The 21,202-nt window shown below is 46.1% G+C and overlaps 1 protein-coding gene across 1 annotated transcript in view; it reads right to left on the bottom strand.

Annotated features, from left to right (window-relative positions):
* LOC141049460 (G-protein coupled receptor 54-like) overlaps positions 1 to 20,773 on the bottom strand; it is a 168,307-nt gene extending 147,534 nt beyond the window's left edge. Inside the window, exons 1-2 of the mRNA XM_073545936.1 lie at positions 20,370 to 20,773; positions 291 to 415 (exon numbers count right to left, since the gene is read on the bottom strand). Of these exons, the coding sequence (XP_073402037.1) occupies positions 291 to 415; positions 20,370 to 20,649 (405 nt within the window). The 5' untranslated portion in view covers positions 20,650 to 20,773. The remainder of the gene's footprint in view (positions 1 to 290; positions 416 to 20,369) is intronic.
* Positions 20,774 to 21,202: the final 429 nt, after the last annotated feature.

Raw genomic sequence — 21,202 nt, 5'->3', positions numbered from 1 at the left:
AGGCCACAGGTCAGCCAAATAAATGTTTGATTAAAGCTCGCAGACATTATAGATTGTTTAGCCAGAAGCAGTCTCGCTTGATTCTCCCATGCACAGAAGCGCATGCTCTCTAAATATCTTGAAATGGTGGGAGACAAAAAACTCAATTATATATTATTATAAAAGAGGCCCAAGGCATATTGCAATGTTGCATAACTTTTCTTTAGATATTACATTTTTACAATTAAAGAGAGCCTGCCAAGATGTGTTTATTACATTGATATTTGTCAGCTTTTATGGAGACTACTTACTTGTTGTAAATAGTTCACTCCTCTGCACATGACATCTCCAAATACCCAGCTAGGAAGTGGATAAAGTGTTGCAGTAAAAGGGACACAACATACCAAGAAGGTTATGTCTGTAGTGGCAAGATTTGCTGTAAAGAGAAGAGATTTATTTACTTATAATATGGTTTCCTGCAACTGCAAATGAAACACTCTAAATTACAAATTTCTAAAAAAAACCTGCATTATAGATCTATTTAACTGACAGTTATTTAAATTGCATGTGACATATACTGGCATCATATACGGAACGATATAAATAAGCCATGACATGATTTCACAATTGATACTCCGAATGCCTAATTCAAACATCAGTTTTTCACTTACACACTTACATGGTCTATCTGTGTTTTTCATGGCTAAATGGAATCATTGAAATGTCCATATATTTTATGGACTAAGTCACCAAAACATGGAGATGTGTCCTTACATTTCCGAGTCGTGGCTTAAACTTGCACCACAGAGCATGTAATACTATATGGGTGAGTAATTAAATTCAGAAAATTTTACCACACTTTTCTGACTGTTAGATAAAAACAAAATGTACCATAGACCACGTAATACTATATGGGTGAGTAATTGAATTAAGAAAAAATTTTAAATGCTTTTTGGAAATGTTTTTGAACATCGAAATCTACCACATAATAAATGGGTGAGTAAATCCAGAAAAAAATAAATAGATAAATAACACACAAGCACTACCTAAAAAATGCTGAAACTACCTCAGCTGCTATGGTCAGTAGGGAGTAGGTGTCAGCCCTATAAATAAAGCACTGAAGCTAAATAACACACTGACCGCGCTCAAGGTAGAGAGGTATTGCACAAATCCCAAGAGCTAGAAATACCAAATAAAACCTTGAAGTAAGCCAAATATTCCAACAGGTAGCTGATAACTAACAATCAGAAAAATGCACTAAATCATGGTGATCCTGGATAATACCAGAAAGTAATACCATCAAATGCCCCTTATGTGCAGAAACCGTGCAATGTAATAATTTAGACCTTACCGGATAATACTGAATGCCGTGCGCGAGCTGACAGGTCCGCGGGAGTAATGGTGTGTCTTACACTTGCGGATAGCAACAGAACGGGGCAGCAGTTGTGACTAGCAGAGCCCGGGATAGCCCCAGCCGGTGGCATGCCCTGGATGCCCATGAGAGAGAATGGCCGACAAGCTCCCTGAGCGTGTGACGTCACACTAGCTACGGGGTGATGTTTGGACCAGAAACTAACAAACGCGTTTCAAAGTCTGTACTGCCTTCTTTGTCAGGGTGATTGTGTTCCTGGTTAGCCACCGCTAAATAACCTAGGGGGTCTTACCAATTAACCCTCTCCGTGCCCCTGCAGCTACCCATGAAATATTAAAAAGCAGCCCTTAGATTTTTGTGATATATATACACTAGATATTACTGTCTAGATGTAGTAAAACCACAAAAGAAAATTGGTGAATTGAAAGTATTAATAGCCATTGAAAGATGCTTAGTGATTGGTTGCTATGTGGAGTGGGCGTGGCTTGATACACACACATATATAAAAATATATATATATATGTGTGTGTGTGTGTTTTGAAGAATATTTCATTTTAAAACTGTGTAAATGATTTAGAACATTTCTCTATGTAAAAGCTCGTGTTAGAATCGCATTGCAGTCTGATAGCAATCGCACTGCATTCGGATGTAAATCGGATGCTAGGTGTGAAAAATCAGATTGTACTCGCATAAAAACGCATGACACTCGCATGACAATTGCGTTTCACTCGTACCAATCTCCTGCATCAAAATCGGATCGAATTTTAAATTGCTAGTGTGTCTCCAGCCTTACTGTGTATGTAATGGTGATGTGAGATCAGTGACCTAAAGTTATTTAACCCCTTAAAAACATCAGTTACTTATTCAAATCTGTGAAAATTGAACATTTGCCCACTTTGGTGCCAATTCTGATGCCCAGAACCCATTTGGGCCAGGCTGGAGGGACCTGGGTTTGATGCAGGGCATCACTATCTGTGTATTCTTAGTGTGACATCAGTGGCCCAAAGTCATTTAACCCTTTAAAAACATCAGTTACTTATTCAAATCTGTGAAAATTGGCTGTTTGCCCACTTTGATGCCAATTCTGATGCCCAGAACACATTTGAGCCAGGCTGGAGGGACCTGGGTTTGATGCAGGGCATCGCTATCTGTGTACTCATAGTGTGAGATCAGTGGCCCAAAGTCGTTTAACCCCTTAAAAACATCAGTTACTTATTCAAACCTGGGAAAATCGACTGTGGGCCCACTTTAATGCCAATTCTGATTCCCAGAACCTATTTGGGCCAGGCTGAAGATGTTCTGTCCCCACATGAGGCGAATGGAGGTGTAGTTGAGTGGGGCTGGGAGAGATTCCTACTTTCCGTTAACTCGATGCAGAGCAGACAGGACCATTGTTGCTGTTTTGCTGTTCATGCGTCCGGAGAGATGATACACACCAGATATTGTGAAGTCCAGACTTGTTTATTGGAAATCTGGACATACAGCACTTCTCCAGAAATGCAGGTGTAACAACCCAGGTGGTACAGCAAGATGTGTGCAGCAAGGTATGCAGCAAGATGATTCAGCAAATTTAGCAAATTGTGAGTGGTCAAAAAACTGATGCCTTCCACAGCCTGGTAAGCGTGTCTCTCCCGGGTGAAAAAGAAACTAGTAATGGCCACCGGCAGGAAGAAAAGCAGTCACCTGACCTGGAAGTGGGAAGCATGTACTAGAATTAATTAGCTGCCGTCTGCTATACAGAAAAGGACAGCAGGTGCAGCAGACCAAATGCAAAACTGAATACAAAGAAAGGTAACATAACACAATTATATAAGCATACAATCATAACCTTAGATGGAACAGCACAGAAGAGACCTGGTTTTGATGTGGGGCTCCCTGTTCTATACATCTGCAGTGTGAGATCAGTGGCCCAAAGTCATTTAACCCTTTCATTAACGCCCTTTGGTGTATACAGACATGTGGGAAGGTGAATTTTCATGACTGGCCCCACCATGAAGCACCAAGCGGCAGGACTTAGCTTGAACAATCATTCAGTACTGACAGAGTCCCTTTAAGAGTAACTTCTCAACTTGGGAAATCTGCAGATATGGGGTTAATCTGCAGGTAAATGGGGTTTAAAGCCTGGTCAGCCGGCTTAATGGGAAAGCATTGGCTGCAGGGAGAAAATTAAGCTTTATTCTCCCTTCTGCCAGTCTCTTCCCGAGATGGGTTTGGTGTAAGGAGGGAGACATTACAGTCACCGCTAACCACAAAGTGAGCGTGCTGCAATAACGTCCCGGCACTGTGATTGTGACATCGTCCAGTGAGCCCAACCTCAGGCTGGGCTTCATTTTACAACTAACATAGCAGCAACACATGGAAACCCTTCAGTAACCTGCAACTATGTCATATGGGAGCTGACGGGAGCTGGTGAGTGCATGCACCGGCCATCGTGTCATCTAAATGCCACTGTCAGTGATTGACAAGGGCATTTAAATACTGAAAACAGCAGCAATCAAGGTGAGATCTGATCACTGCTGTTACAGGCAGATGCCAGCTATGTATCACAGCCGACATCTGCCTGTTATGGAGCAGGCTCAGCTCCTGAACCCGCTCCATACAAGCACATCCCTAAGGTGACAGCTATGTCAAGGTTAGAAAATTTCAATTGTCTGTTCCTAAACATGGAAAGACAAATGGAATTCCCTAACATGTGAAAGAGGCCTACTATATTTAGTAAATGTGCTGCAAACATATGAATGTTTTTGCACACCACAATACACTGTTACATACACTCATCTTACAAAAATACATATAATTCCAGATACACAGACACACACAGACATGCACAAACAAGCAGACGGCACAAACATCTGAACCACCATCAGTACATGGTACATCAATTGTAGTGTCAGGTCAGCCCCATATACCTTTGTATTGCATGAACCCACAAATCCCAGTATATCCTTAACATTTGAGATACTGGGAGTTGTTGTCATCAGTCATCATCAGACTGCGGCCCATACAGGAACCACAGTACTGATGAGACATTAGAGTTGGGAAGGTTTTCATCAGTAAAGGAGGAAGAACAGTTACAGGGCAGAGAATTAAGCAGTTGTGTGTTATGAATGAGTCACTGAGGAGGAAAAGCAAAAATAAAGCTAAGCCACAGAAAACCAGAGAGGTTGGTAACTAAACGGATTGCAGACCCCTGATCCTATCCACACAACTAGTAGTAGCCGTGGAGCGTACATACGATGATCCTAGAAGCCTCGTCACAGCCGGAGAACTAAATAAACCTAAAGCAAGAAAAGGGGAAATCTAAACTGCCCAAGAGCAGACCCCAAAGCAATAGACAGCCCCCAAACATGTATTGTCGGTGAGACAAGATGAAAACACAAACACAGATAGAAATATAGGATGAGCAAACGATGGGGCCCACACTAACTAGAAAGGACAGGAAAGGAAAGATGCTGTCTGCAATCACGCACAAAACCCTGTCAAAAAATGTCCAACACTTTCTGATAACAAAAGCCCTGAAGTCACTATACTTCAATTCCCTATATCAGCACTCTGGTATATTCTGAAGACAGAGCAAAAAGAGACCAATCTGATCAGGGACAAAAAGCAAACTGGCATAAACAGAGACATAAGAATGGAAATTCAGCACAGCCCCAGCAGGGGCTGGCAGACAACAAAAACTGAGTAAACAAGACCAAATCTCATGTGAAAAAATAGCAGAGCACACTTAGCTTGCGAAGGCAGGAACAGAACTGGAAACCAGAACCTCAAGGCAGGAAAAAAATCACCAGCACAAAATTAGGGAGTCGGCTGTCTTAAATCCAGTCAGAGACTCCTGATGTCCACTCACAGTCCTCCTCCTCATGTCTCTGCCATTTAAATCAGCTTTATTACCTATTGTTACCACTAGAGGGAGCCCGGATGGAGAACTCCTGACTCCTCTGTCAACACATCCAGCTCCACCACCTTCACCAGAAGCCAGAGGTAAACCAGAAAATGAGTTCACAACAGTACCCCCCCTTTGAGGAGGGGTCACCGAACCCTCATTCACACTACCGGGCTGATCAGGATGGGTCTGGTGAAAAGCACGAACCAATCAGTTGGCATGAATGTCAGAGGCAAGGACCCAAGAATTGTCCTCCTGGCCATAACCCTTCCACTTGACCAAATACTGGAGTCTCCATCTAGCCAGACGAGAATCCAGTATTTTCTCTACCTCATATTCCACATTACCTTCAACCAACACAGGGTCAGGAGGTGCCACCATAGGAACCACTGGTTCAACAAACCTCTTCAACAGAGACTTATGAAACACATCATGGATCTTAAACGTAACTGGAAGAGCCAATCGAAAAGAAACCCGGTTAAGAATCTCCAAAATCCTATAAGGTCCAATAAATCTTGGCTTGAACTTTGGAGACAAAACCTTCATAGAGATATTTTTTGACAACAACCAAACCATATCACCCACTTTAAACCGGGGACCAATGGTCCTATGCCGGTTGGAAATCCGCTGGGCCTTTTCCTGAGAGAGGGACAACCTATCCACCACTTGGACCCAAATCTGCTGCATTCTCTTTAACACAGTGTCAACACCTGGGCAGGCTGAAGATTCCACTTGCCCTGAAGAAAATCAAGGATGAAACCCAAAGTTACTGAAAAAGGGCGACATCAATGTGGCAGAACTAGCTCTATTATTTAGGGCGAATTCAGCCAAGGACAAAAATGAGACCCAATCATCCTGATCAGCAGATATAAAACATCTCAAATAAGACTCCAAAGTCTGGTTTGTTCTCTCAGTCTGCCCATTGGTCTGTGGGTGAAACGCAGAGGTGAAGGATAAATGAATTCCCAGCTTGGAACAAAAAGCTTTCCAAAAACTGGACTCCTCTGTCCGACACAATGTTCTCAGGAATCCCATACAACTGAACCACCTGTTGTAAAAACAAGTGCACCAACTCTGAGGAAGATGGCATCTTTCACCCAGATAACAGTCATTCTCTGAGAGACAGGAAGATCAGAAATAAAATCCATTGAGATATGGGTCCATGGCCTCTTGGGCACCGGCAAGGGCATCAACAACCCACTAGAACGAGAACAGGGTTTAGACCGGGAACAAGTCCCACAAGACTGCACAAAATTCCTGACATCACCAGATAAGGTGGGCCACCAAAAAGACCGACTCACCAAATCTCTGGTACCAAAAATACCTGGATGACCAGCCAACGCAGAGCAATGAACTTCAGACATCACTCACTTCCTCCACTGGTCAGGAACATACAATTTTCCCACAGGATAACGCTCAGGTTTGTCCTGAAATTCTTCCAGGGCACGTCTCAAATCGGGCGAGATGGCAGAAAGAACTACCCCCTCACCTAGGATGGTAGTAGGTTCGGTCACAATAGGAGAATCAGCAAGGAAACTCCTAGAAAGGGCGTCTGCCTTAACATTCTTAGTGCCCGGAAGAAAGGAGACCACAAAATCAAAATGCGTGAAAAACAAGGCCCACCTCGCCTGTCTAGGATTCAAGCGTTTGGCCGACTCCAGGTAAATCAAATTTTTGTGGTCAGTAAGGACCACAACTTGATGTCTAGCTCCCTCCAACCAATGTCTCCACTCCTCGAATGCCCACTTCATGGCCAACAATTCCCGATTCCCCACATCATAGTTGCGTTCAGATGGGGAGAACTTTCGGGAAAAGAAGGCACAGGGATTCATTTTAGAAGTCACCGGATCTTTTTGGGACAAAACAGCTCCTGCACCAATCTCCGAAGCATCTACCGCTACCTGAAATGGAAGTGAGACATCAGGTTGCCGTAAAACCGGAGCAGAAGTGAACCTCCGTTTCAGCTCCTGAAATGCCAAAACAGCCTCTGGAGACCAATTCAGCACATCAGCGCCCTTCTTGGTCAGATCAGTCAGAGGTTTGGCAATACCAGAAAAATTAGCTATAAATTTACGTTAAAAATTAGCAAAACCCAAAAACTTCTGGAGAGCCTTCAAAGAAGTGGGCTGAACCCAATCATAAATGGCCTGTACCTTTTCCGGGTCCATTTCAATAGTTGACAGAGACAAAATAAATCGCAAAAATGAAATCCTCTGTACACCAAAAAGGCATTTCGATCCCTTAACATACAGGGAATTCTCTTTCAAAATCCGGAACACAGTCCGAACATGTTCCACATGAGAATCCCATTCAGTGGAAAAGATCAGAATATCATCCAAATAGATGATCAAAAACTTATCCACAAAGTCCCGGAAAATATCATTCATGAAGGATTGGAAGACAGAAGGGGCATTAGTGAGCCCAAAAGGCATCACCAGGTACTCAAAATGTCCCTCCGGAGTATTAAACGCCGTCTTCTATTCATCCCCATGCTTGATGCGAATAAGATTATACGCCCCCCCGAGGTAAAGCTTAGTAAACCAGCAGGCACCTTTAACTCGGGAGAATAAATCAGAAATCAGGGGTAACGGATACTGATATTTAACCGTAATCTTGTTAAGGGAACGATAGTCAATACAAGGCCTTAAAGAACCATCTTTCTTCGCCACGAAAAAAAACCCAGCACCTAAGGGTGAAGAGGATGGTCTAATATGACCCTTCTCCAACGACTCCTTAATATAAGATCGCATAGCCTCGTGTTCAGGTACAGATAAGTTGAAAAGCCGACCCTTGGGAAATTTACACCCAGGCCTCAACTCAATTGCACAGTCATAACTCCTATGAGGAGGCAGGGACGCAGACTTACTCTCACTAAATACGTCAAAAAAATCAGCCAAATAGTCAGGAACATCATGAGACTGGGGAGAGGTGGAGAAAACAGGAGTGTCACCAAGAGCACACCGACAGCCCCAACTCACTACAGACACAGATTTCCAATCCAAAACTGGATTATGGATTTGCAACCAGGGAAAACCCAGAACAATAGTATCATGCAAATTATGCAGTACCAAAAATCTACAATTTTCTTGGTGGTCTGGGGCGACCCGCATTATCACCTGGGTCCAAAACTGAGGTTTATTCTCCGCCAAAGGAGTAGCATCAATACCCCTCAAAGGAATAGGCGTCCACAGAGGTATCATGGGAAAACCACAACGTTTAGCAAAATCCAAATTCATCAGATTCAAGCTACTCCTGAATCCACAAAAGCCTTGGCGGAAAATGTGGATAAGGAGCAGATCAGAGTAATTGCCAAAAGAAACTTAGGTTGTACGCCACCCACAGCAAATGTGTGTGCAAAATGTTTCTCTCGTTTAGGGCAGACAGAAATAATATGAGAGTCATCTCCACAGAAAAAACACAGCTTATTACGCCTTCTATACTCCTGACGTTGCACCCTAGACAAAACTCAAACACATTGCATAGGTTCAGACATTTGTTCAAAAGTTGGCAACACCTCTCGTGTAGTTTTACGTTCATGTAAACACCGATCAACTTGAATGGCTAATGACATAGAATCATCAAGACCAGAGGGAACAGGAAATCCCACCATAACATCTTTTACGGTTTCTGCCAAACCCTTCCGAAAGAGAGCCGCCAATGCACCATCATTCCATGTAGTAAGGACCACCCACTTTTGGAATTTTTGACAGTATAACTCTGCAGAATCCTGACCCTGGTTCAATGCCAATAGGGCTTTCTCAGCTCCATCAATAGCATTAGGTTCATCATACAACAACCCCAAGGCCTGAAAAACTGCATCCACATTAGTCAGAATAGGATCTTCAGGTGTCAAAGAAAACGCCCAATCCTGGGGATCGCTGCGCAGCAAGGAGATGACAATTTTAACCTGCTGCGCAGAGCTCCCCGATGAGTTAGGCTTCAAGGCAAGAAATAATTTACAATTATTCTTAAAATTCAAAAATTTAGACCAATCCCCGGAAAACACATCAGGAGTAGGGATTTTGGGTTCAACAGCATGTCATTGAGCGAGATAGGCGGAAATTCCCCGCACTTCAGCAGCGAGCTGCTCCACACGATCAGACAATTGCTTAATTGCCATTAAGGAAAAAATCCTCCTACGGCCCCAGAGAAAAAGAGGAAGAAATGCATATAAAAAAAAAAAAAAAAAAAAATTCTGACACCTTTTTTTTTCCTGCTTTTGAGTACCCTAGAATCTGCGGTTTGGCTGGTGATTCTGTTATGAATGAGTCACCGAGGAGGAAAAACAAAAACAAGCTAAGCCACAGAAAACCAGAGAGGTTGGTAACTAAGCAGATTGCAGACCCCTGATCCTATCCACACAACTAGCAGTAGCCGTGGAGCGTACCTACGATGATCCTAGATGCCTCGTCACAGACAGAGAACTAAATTAACCTAAAGCAAGAAAAGGGGAAATCTAAACTGCCCCAGAGCAGACCCCAAAGCAATAGACAGCCCCCAAACATGTATTGTCGGTGAGACAAGATGAAAACACAAACACAGATAGAAAAATAGGCTGAGCAAACGATGGGGCCCACACTAACTAGAAAGGACAGGAAAGGAAAGCTGCTGTCTGCAATCACGCACAAAACCCTGCCAAAAAATGTCCAACACTTTCTGAAAACAAAAACCCTTTAGTCACTAGACTTCAATTCCCTATATCAGCACTCTGGTATATTCTGAAGACAGAGCAAAAAGAGACCAATCTGATCAGGGACAAAAAGCAAACTGGCATAAACAGAGACATAAGAATGGAAATTCAGCACAGCCCCAGCAGGGGCTGGCTAACAACAAAAACTGAGTAAACAAGACCAAATCTCATGTGAAAAAATAGCAGAGCACACTTAGCTTGAGAAGGCAGGAACAGAACTGGAAACCAGAACCTCAGGGCAGGAAAAAATCACCAGCACAAAATTAGGGAGTCGGCTGTCTTAAATCCAGTCAGAGACTCCTGATGTCCACTCACAGTCCTCCTCCTCAGGTGGCAGGTCTCTGCCATTTAGATCAGCTTCATTACCTATTGTTACCACTAGAGGGAGCCCGGATGGAGAACTCACGACTCCTCTGTCAACACATCCAGCTCCACCACCCTCACCAGAAGCCAGGGTAAACCAGAAAATGAGTTCACAACAGTTGTGTAGATGGCTTGTGGGTTCTGTAGATTGTAACTTTCTCTGATGCTGTTGATCTTAAGTTTTAAATATGTGGTAAAGTACTAAGCAGAGGTGAGGGATGTGATAGGCAGCACCAGGGGACAGAGAAGGGAGTTAAAAGTTTTAAATAATTCTGTTTCATAGAAAGGAAAAAAGCAAATCTCAAAACCATGCAGTTTCAACAAAACAGATAATCTCCCATGGGCGCTGATTTGTGTCTGTCATATCCAAAAACACATCATTTTATGTTTTCTACTGACCCTTGGAAGCAGATGAGGCACTTAAGGGTATCACTGTGCTGAGAATGTGTGCTGTGAGGCCACAGATGTAGCAGCAGTAGATGTAATTTACAGCGTCTGATTGTCTAACAATACACAGGCACTTACACAATACCGTAAAATTTCACAAATGGTATATCATAATATAGCACCTTGGACCATAAATTGACCTGAATAATATCTTTTGTGAATCAGAATTGCAAATATTTCCTAGTATGCAGTCACTTGTACAGTCATGTGCAATAAATTGCAGTCATAGGAATGCAAAATATAATTTTCATCTAACTTTCATATAACCATTACTACATGTATATAAAGAGAGAAAATTGGTGTTCAACTTTTTTTGGAAACTGATGAAATCTTACAACTCACCTTTTCTAATGCAAAAAAGACATCCAGAAATGTATGCCTGGACAATAGAAGTCTACAAGTATAGTATTTAACCCCTTCACGACCTAGAGATTTTCTTTGGGGGGATTAGTTTTTTCCCCCTATTTCCAAGAGCCATGACTTTTTAATTTTTCATCAGTATAGCTTATGAGGGCTTGTTTTTTGCGGGACGAGTTGTACTTTTGAATGATGCCATTCATTTTATTATTTGATGCACTAGAAAATGGTTAAAAAAAAATCACGTGCATTGAATATGGGGTTGGTCGGGTGGACTAGAGACAGAGCTCTTCCATGAAACTCCCATCTATATAGAGTCTTATCAGTAGCAGCTGCCATATCCAATCTCAGTAATGTAAAAATTTGTCTTCACTGAATACTGATTTTACCCCAGAATTGAGAACTTTGAGAATGAAGGATCAGTCCTGGTTGAGAAAGAAGCAGATTTCTCTGATAATATATTACAAAGTTGCTTATTTTCATGTATACAGGGTGGGCAATTTATATGGATACATCTAAATATAATGGGAATGGTTGATGATATCAACTTCCTGTTTGTGGCACATTAGTATGTTGGAGGGGGGAAACTTTTCAAGATGGGTGGTGACCATGGCGGCCATTTTGAAGTTGGCCATCTTGGATCCAACTTTATTTTTTTTCAATGGGAAGAGGGTCAGGTGACACATCAAACTTATTGAGAATTTCACAAGAAAAACAATGGTGTGCTTGGTTTTAACGTAACTTTATTCTTTCATGAGTTATTTACAAGTTTATGACCACTTATAAAATGTGTTCAAAGTGCTGCCCATTGTGTTGGATTGTCAATGCAACCCTCTTCTCCCACTCTTTACACACTGATAGCTCAGCTCAGCCCTGCCCCGACCCTACATTTGGCGTAGTCGGCAGGATTCATTGCCGCCAATACAACATCTTCAGCGGCAGGCCTGCCACCAAGTAGTAAAGGCCCCAAGCTGTGTGGGGTGAAGAATTGCTTTGCTTTTCTTCCCTGTGGATTACAATTCGAAAACTGGACTGTGGATTGCTGGCTGCTAAGAATGACTGTGGTAATTTGGTGCCCAAAGCAAAAGGCACAGACACTGCTGTTTATTCTGGAAGATCCGGGGCTTTATTGCATCCGCCCCTGGAGGGAGTGGTGTTCGTTGGAAGAGAGCTGCACTCTCATGTTGTACACTGGAAAATGGGTGGAGAGGTCCACCGCTGCACCCCCAAAGAACGAGAGTGGCCTGTGTGGAGAGACCTGCTGTGGCTGTCTGGTGCCATTCAGCTTCTGGACCTTGGACGGCATGAGACGTTGTGTGTTATGAATGGGTCACCGAGGAGGAACAACAAAAAACTAAGTCCCAGAAAACCAGAGAGGTTGGTCACTATGCAGATTGCAGATCCCTGATCTTAACCACACAACTAACAGTAGCAGTGGAGCGTTCCTACGTTGTTCCTAGATGCCTCGTCACCGCCGGAGGACTACATAAACCTAAAGCAAGAAAAGGGAAAACTAACTGCCCCAGAACAGACCCCAAAGGAAAAGACAGCCCACACACATGTATTGACGGTGAAGCAAGATGAAAACACAAACACAGGCAGGAAAATAGGCTGAGGAAATGATGGAGCCTGACTAACTAGAAAGGACAGGAAAGGAAAGCCACTGTCTGCAATCTGCCAAAAAACCCTACCAAAAATAATGTCCAACACGTCTGATAGCAAAATTAACCCTGAAGTCACTAGACTTCTCCCACTATATCAGCACTGTGAAATATTCTGAAACAGAGCAAAAAGAGGCCAATCTAATAAGGGACAAAAAGGCAAATTGGCAAGTACAGATAAATAGGAGTGGAAGTTCAGCATAGCCCCAGCAGGGGCAAGCTGACCACACAAGAAACTGAATTGACCAACAAGCGCAAGTGTGAACATTAGCAAAATGCAAACTTAACTTAAGAAGACTGGATGAGAGCTGAAGTCCAAGACCTGATAAGCAGACTGAATCACCAGCACTAGGATAGGGCGTCAGCTGTCTTATATCCAGTCTGATACTCCAGAGATCCAATCGTTATCCTTCTCATCAGGTGGAAGATCACTACCACTTAAACCAACCTCACTACCTCCTGTCACCACCAGAGGGAGAACGGAAGGAGAACTCTCAACTGGTGGACCAGAAAATGAGCTCATAACAGTTGTGGCTGTCAGGGTATCGGACACCAGGAATGGCGGTGACGCCAAGACTTGGAAACCTGCCCAGGGAGTTTCCCTGCAGAGCTGTCGGGCCTGGAGGCCGGCCCTGTCGGACGTCGGGGTGAAGACCAATGGCTAAGTATGGAGCGGTGGGAAAGTCTGCAGGGAGCAGCGGTGGCTGTGAAGGTGAGCGTGTCCATGGTCCCGCCAGCAGCCCTCCAGCCCAACCTGATTTCTATGCTCCGAGCGTCGGACAGACTACGGGGTCCTGACACTGGCCCTCAGCCTCCCCACCCGACGCCTAGCACTGTTCTGGATGACGGTGTGTCCCCTGCCAAGCTGACAGCCGCTGTATCGGCCACGCTCCAGGCCCCTACTAAAACCAGACCATCGGCTGCAGTATCTGCCTTACCAGAAAATGCGGCCGCTGTTTCATCTGTGGCCCCACCCGTGGTTGTTTTGCCGGAGCCCGTGGAGGCCTTGGTCCCAGCTGCGGCCTCCCCTGTGGCCGCGCCGACGTCGCTGACAAAGCAGGATGCGGCCTATATCACATCGGAGCCTGCGGCCGCTTCTGCCTCGCCTCCCGCTCCCGACCGCGACCCGCCCACCAGACTCTGCGGTCTATACCGGACCCTCTGCCTGGATCGCGGAGGTCATTGAAGAAAAGAAAGCTAGAGAGCGGGAGATCTGGGGACTCCTGCACGAGAAAGGAGAGGCTGGCATATCCGCTCCCCGATCATACGGGTGGGTAGTTTATATGGACACTGGCAAGGGCTATGGTTTCATAAGGGATAACACCGGTTACAAAGTGTACGTAAATGTGGCCTCCATCAGGCATGGCCAGGTCCCTCAACCGGGAGATCTGGTCTCGTACTATAAAGAGTACTGCCCCCGCGGCTATTATGCAGTAGCCGTCATCGCATACCCTAAGGGGTATGAGCCACCATAAAAGGACAGGGACTCCTGGGTCTCGAACATCGGGAACGCTCGAGGCCCAGAGGTAATCTTGGCATCCCAGAAGACTCCACGGCTGTGGAGTCTTCCTGTTATGGCGAGACGTTGGCCGCCAGGAGGTGGCCCGGAGTACAGCTGTTTTGGACTGCTGGGACTGCAGTGCACTGTTGCACTAGTAGGGGACTGTTCCGCGTCTCCATGAGAGTATATCCTCTGGTGAAGCAGGGATGCCTTTGGAAAAAATGTTTTAAGTGGTTTACTTAAAGGAAGGGGGGGGCACCCCTGTCCTCTTTCGATTAATGTTTTTGTGGGTTTAAAAAACAAAAACATATTGCAACAAATGTGGAGAAGTGTGTGGTGCCTTTGAAGTGTTGAAATGTTATTGTTATTTATTTAAAAAAAAAATGTGTATTCAGCAGGTCCCGGGTACGTGGAGTATGCCAACTCTGACTTAGTTAAGTTGAAAGGACGATGGGACAAGGAGAAGACAGATGACCGGGTGCCTACGTAGGGAGGTCTGTGTGACCAAGAGTTTGTGTGACACAGGGGTCTGAGTGACCAAAGGTCTGTGTGTCCAGAAGGATGTGTGACCAGGAGACTGTGTGATGCAGGGAGGTCTGTGTGACCAAGAGTTTGTGTGACACAGGAGTCAGTGTGTGTGTCCAGAAGTCTGTGTGACGCATGGAGGTCTGTGTGACCGGAGGTCTGTGTGACCAGGAAAGTCTGTGTGACCAAGGGAACTATGTGACTCAGATGCCGACCATGTCAGTGCCAGGTATTGACACCACTTTCATCCCCGGGACGCGATTGTTGAGGACGACAATGGTTAAAGGAAGGGAGAATGTGGGGAAATTGAGCTGAGTACGGCTCTGTCTGTAGTAGAAGACAGAGAGGTACAAAAAGAAGGTGTCATGTGGCAGTCTGTCCATTAGAGGTCACTGGAGAGCACCGACGACAGTGGTTATGTAACTGCCATGCGAGAGTTACATAACTGTTAGAGGTCAAGGTGACTCTGATTGGGCAAAGGTGACTGTCAGGTGACAGTGGTCAGGGCTACCTGGATGGACTGGATAAATACTGAGGTAAGCTTCAGTCAGCCAGGGGAGCTCACAAGGAAGGAGGGTCTGTTATACAGAGGAGACACCTCAGAGAGTTTGAACAGCAGATACGGTTACGGGGGGTGACCCTTAAGGACGTTGGCCACAGGCAGAGACAGTCAGTGAGGACCTGTAATTTGGTGGACTTTGTAGGGTAAAACGCCGTGGTGGATTGGCCTTGGGCAGCCATGGTGGAAGAGCCACAAAGTACACTTTGATGGTGAAAGTCAATAAGCGAAGGTACTCGGTCCTGTCTGCAAGAGAGAACAGTGTAAAAGTCCTGTCATGCATTGTGCTGGTCGTCGTAAGGGCGGCCAATAAAAGCAGAACCTGTTGAATACATCTCCTGTCTCTGTCTCGTGCCTGTCGACGCCAAGAAGCGGGTCACCCCCCCATTCCTATGAGTACAACACACCTCCACCGCCTATCTGCACTAACATCAGCAGCACCACCAAATCATCGCCTCAGCTCAGCCTTGCCCGGCCCCCGACCCTACATTTAACGTGGGGAGGTTGAGCTGAGTACGGCTCTGTCTGTAGTAGAAGACAGAGAGGTAGGAAAAGAAGGTGTCATGTGGCAGTCTGTCGATTAGAGGTCACTGGAGAGCACCGACGGCAGTGGTTATGTAACTGCCATGCAAGCGTTACATAACTGTCAGAGGTCAAGGTAACTCTGATTGGGCAAAGGTGACTGTCAGGTGACAGTGGGCGGGGCTACCTGGACAGGCTGGATAAATACTGAGGTAAGCTTCTAGAAGCTTCAGTCAGCCAGGGGAGCTCACAAGGAAGGAGGGTCTGTTATACAGAGGAGACCCCTCAGAGAGTTTGGACAGCCGATACGGTTACGGGGGTGACCCTTAAGGACGTTGGCCACAGGCAGAGATGGTCTGTGAGGACCTGTAATGTGGTGGATTGGCCTAGGGCAGCCACGGTGGAAGAGCCACAAAGTACACTTCGACGGTGAAAGTCAATAAGCGAAGGTACTCGGTCCTGTCTGCAAGAGAGAACAGTGTAAAAGTCCTGTCATGCATTGTGCTGGTCGTCGTAAGGGTGGCCAATAAAAACAGAACCTGTTGAATACATCTCCTGTCTCTGTCTCGTGCCTGTCGACGCCAAGAAGCGGGTCACCCCCCCATTCCTGTGAGTACAGCACACCTCCACCGCCTATCTGCACTAACATCAGCAGCACCACCAAATCATCGCCTCCGCTCATCTCAGCCCTGCCCGGCCCCCGATCCTACAGCAACACCACAGAAGAAATGCTAGCACAGGCTTCCGCTATCCCTTGTTTCAGATGCTGCTCATCTTGTTTCTTCACAGCATAGACAACTGCCTTCAGATGACCCCAAAGATAAAAGTCTAAGGGGGTCAGATCGGGAGACCTTGGTGGCCATTCAACTGGCTCACGATGACCAATCCACTTTCCAGGAAGCTGTTCATGTAGGAATGCTCGGACCTGAAACCCATAATTGATGGTATGGTGTGGTATGTGGGGTACAAAGATAGTGGGGCCATTCTTCATCAATGAATATCTGAAATTGCTACATGATGATGAGTTGCCCTCTTTATGCACTGAAGATGGCACGTTCCATGAGTTTTTCCAGCAAGATGGTGCACCACCACATTATGGGTGTCAGGTCCGAGCATTCCTACAAGGAATCTGACCCCCTTAGACTAGCATTTCTTCTGCAGTGTTGCTATCAGTGTGTCAATAGTGGGAGAAGAGGGTTGCATTGACAATCCAACACAATGGGCAGCACTTTGAACACATTTTATAAGTGGTCATAAACTTGTAAATAACTCATGAAAGAATAAAGTTACGTTAAAACCAAGCACACCATTGTTTTTCTTGTGAAATTCTCAATAAGGTTGATGTGTCACATGACCATCTTCCCATTGGAAAAAATAAAGTTGGATCCAAAATGGCCAACTTCAAAATGGCCACCATGGTCACCACCCATCTTGAAAAGTTTCCCCCTCCCATATACTAATGTTCCAAAAACAGGGAGTTGATATCACCTACCATTCCCATTTTATTTAGGTGTATCCATATTAATGGCCCACCCGGCACAATTTATCAAATAAAAATAAACGACGGTTACGCTTTAACGTCTGCATACCATTTTTGGTTACAGGTGTATACTGCCAATTGTATGAAAAAAAAAACATGCTGTGAATGTGCATTTTAAATATGGGGATCTGAGAAGTGTCCTTAAAAAAGATGCATTAACTAATGGTAAAAGCACTGACTTACAGACCTCTGAGTTCTGTGAATTAGCATTGCCCTAAGCAATGGTGGATCTTAATAGGGGCGGATGGGGCGGTCGCCCCGGGCCCAAGGTTTTTTGGGGGCCCAGGGGCAGGGGCAGGGGCGGGCTGGGCCGGGTGGCAGAGAGGCAAATGCCACCCGGACCGCTCCCCCAGCACCTGTACAGGGCCGGCCGTGCCCTGTGCTGTGACGCCGCCGGCAGCAGACAGCCGCCCGCGTCACATTCTATGAGGGGCCGGGAGCGGTGCACGGCCATCACCTTGACGGCTGCTCAGCTCCGGCTCCCTCCGGCTGTATTTCCGGGTCAGATGTCGGGCGTGCGCGATGACGTCATCGTGCACGCGCCGACATGTCCCGGAGGATGCCGAAAGCAGAGGCGCTGCTGGGGAGCGAGCCGGCTGTGAGGTAAGTATGGGGAACTTTTTTTATTTTTTTTTATTTATAAAATGAATTAAATGGGGGAGGGGGTGAGTGGGGGCTGTACACAATGAAGGGGGGGTGACTGGGGCCTTTATATGATGAAGGGGGGGTGACTGGGGGCTGTATATGATGAAGGGGGGGTGACTGGGGCCTGTATATGATGACGGGGGGGTAACTGGGGGCTGTATATGATGAAGGGGGGTGACTGGGGGCTGTATATGATGAAGGGGGTGACTGGGGGCTGTATATGATGAAGGGGGGGTGACTGGGGCCTGTATATGATGAAGGGGGGGGTGACTGGGGGCTGTATATGATGAAGGGGGGTGACTGGGGGCTGTATATGATGAAGGGGGGTGACTGGGGGCTGTATATGATGAAGGGGGTGACTGGGGGCTGTATATGATGAAGGGGGGTGACTGGGGCCTGTATATGATGAAGGGGGGGTGACTGGGGGCTGTATATGATGAAGGGGGGGTGACTGGGGGCTGTATATGATGAAGGGGGGGTGACTGGGGCCTGTATATGATGAAGGGGGGGTGACTGGGGGCTGTATATGATGACGGGGGGGTGACTGGGGGCTGTATATGATGACGGGGGGGTGACTGGGGCCTGTATATGATGAAGGGGGGTGACTGGGGGCTGTATATGATGACGGGGGGGTGACTGGGGGCTGTATATGATGACGGGGGGGTGACTGGGGGCTGTATATGATGAAGGGGGGTGACTGGGGCCTGTATATGATGAAGGGGGGTGACTGGGGGCTGTATATGATGAAGGGGGGGTGACTGGGGGCTGTATATGATGAAGGGGGGTGACTGGGGGCTGTATATGATGAAGGGGGGTGACTGGGGGCTGTATATGATGAAGGGGGGTGACTGGGGGCTGTATATGATGAAGGGGGTGACTAGGGTTGTACAGGATGAAGGGGGTGAGTGGGGGCTTCACAGGATGAAGGGGGATGAGTGGGGGCTTCACATGATGAAGGGGGGTGAGTGGGGGCTTCACATGATGAAGGGGGGTGAGTGGGGCTGCATATGATGAAGGGGGGGTGAGTGGGGCTGCACATGATGAAGTGGGGGGTGAGTGGGGCTGCACATGATGAAGTGGGGGATAAGTGGGGCTGCACATGATGAAGTGGGGGATAAGGGGGACTGCACATGATGAATTAAGGGGTAAGTGGGACTGCACATGATGAATTAAGGGGTAAGTGGGACTGCACATGATGAATTAAGGGGTAAGTGGGACTGCACATGATGAATTGGGGGTAAGGGGGACTGAACATGATGAATTGGGGGTAAGGGGGACTGAACATGATGAATTGGGGGTAAGGGGGACTGCACATGATGAATTGGGGGTAAGGGGGACTGCACATGATGTGGGGGTAAAATTAACTGCACATGATGATGGGGGAGTGGGGCTGCACATGAAGTTGGGGGGGAAGGGGACTGCACATGATGAAATGGAAGGGGGATAAGGGGCTGCAAATGATGAAGCGGCACTGCAGATGAAGTGAGTGGGTGATAGGGGACTGCAATGGATGAAGTAAGGGGACTTCAAATTAAAGTGGGGACATTAAAGTGGATCCCCTATGGCCAGGATCACGTTGGGCGATTTTGTGCGTATTGGCCGTAGGCCTACAGCTTATGTGCAACGTCTTTTTAGGCCATGTCCACACGTGGTGGAATGGTGGCGGGTTTTCCGTATGGACCCGCAGCAAACCAAGTGCTGCGGTCCGTACGGCTGTCAATTCCCGCACGGGGACCGCGGCGCTCAGGTGGGAAGGGGGGTACAGGGGCCCAGGTTTTATGAACAGCCCCGGGCCCATAGTCCACTTAATCCGCCACTGGCCCTAAGGCAGGGGTGGGGAATCTTTTTTCTGCCAAGGGCCATTTGGATATTTATACCATCCTTCGGGGGCCGTAAAAACTCCGCCCACAAAGTACATCCTGACTCTGGCACTGGTTTCATGACTTAGTGTTTCATTGCATGCCCTTCGGTGATCAGTCGTTAACACTGCGTGTGTGTGCTAACAGAGGAAGAAGAAATTAATGAGATTGTGACAATCAAAATACAGCTCCCTGCCCAAAAATTCGGTCCCTGAGAATCTGCTCGGGGGCCTGATAAAAGGTCATCGAGGGCCGTAAATGGCCCTGGGGATTGAGGTTCCCCACCCCTCCCCTAAGGAGACAGACAGTGTGTGTCTCACATTGCCACAGATTTCCTCTTGCTGGCAGAGACAGTGTGCGCATTCTGATCTCTTGTTACAGGTGTCCCTCTTGAACACATACCTTTCTAGACATGACATATTTCACTAAACCACACATATCATATTAAACATAATCAACTTACCTATGTAGAAGTTAGTTACTGTCCTCATCTGTTTGTGCTTGGTGATTACATATATGACCAGCGAGTTGCCAATGAGTCCCACCAGCATGATGAGTGCAAAGAAAAGAGGGACCAACCAGGCATCCACCAGCAAAGGGGGTGTCTGCTCTATGTCGTATAGTGATCTATTGACGCAAGCCAGAGAGTCATTTGGGGGTCCCTCCACAGAGTCATTGTAGAGTGAGTGCATTAATTCTCCTTCAGTTGACACACAGTCAAGAGGGGTCTCGGTAGCTTCCATGGTTAAAAAAAAAAAGTTGAAAAACAATGCTCTGGTTACATTGGCATCCACTTCATCCACGGTACATGTAGTTTACACTGAAAATAACAATTGTGAAGATTTCTTGAAGATATGATTATTTATAGTCACTATATCAGGATGGAAAGCAATTCTTCAAGTGATTATTGCAGTATGTTTCCTGGAAAGTCTGATCAATCTATGTATCATGCTTTCTTTCCGAACCCGAAGAAGTGCAGCTTGGAAATGAGGGTACTCATCATGATCATCCTTCTCTGAAGTTTCATACCATGTTTCCTGCTTTTCAGCATGTAATCTTCAGGGCTGAGAATCAGGGAGAACAGGACAAAAAAGAGAGCAAGCAGGAGGATTCCTCTGGGTCCTAATGCTGGCAACCATTCTGACACAAGATAGTTTAGCTTTAACTTATAAATCATCTATAAATATAAATAATTGTTGTCATTCATACATATACATGCTTCTGCTTACTACTCGCTATAGAAACTGTAAATTACAAAGTAAAGAAAATAAATGTAACAGACCATAATACAATTTA

This window comes from Dendrobates tinctorius, unplaced genomic scaffold (assembly GCF_039654945.1).
Source record: "Dendrobates tinctorius isolate UK_male_01 unplaced genomic scaffold, ASM3965494v1 ptg000144l, whole genome shotgun sequence".
Taxonomy (NCBI): domain Eukaryota; kingdom Metazoa; phylum Chordata; class Amphibia; order Anura; family Dendrobatidae; genus Dendrobates; species Dendrobates tinctorius.
This window is presented reverse-complemented; position numbering and strand designations above follow the sequence as displayed.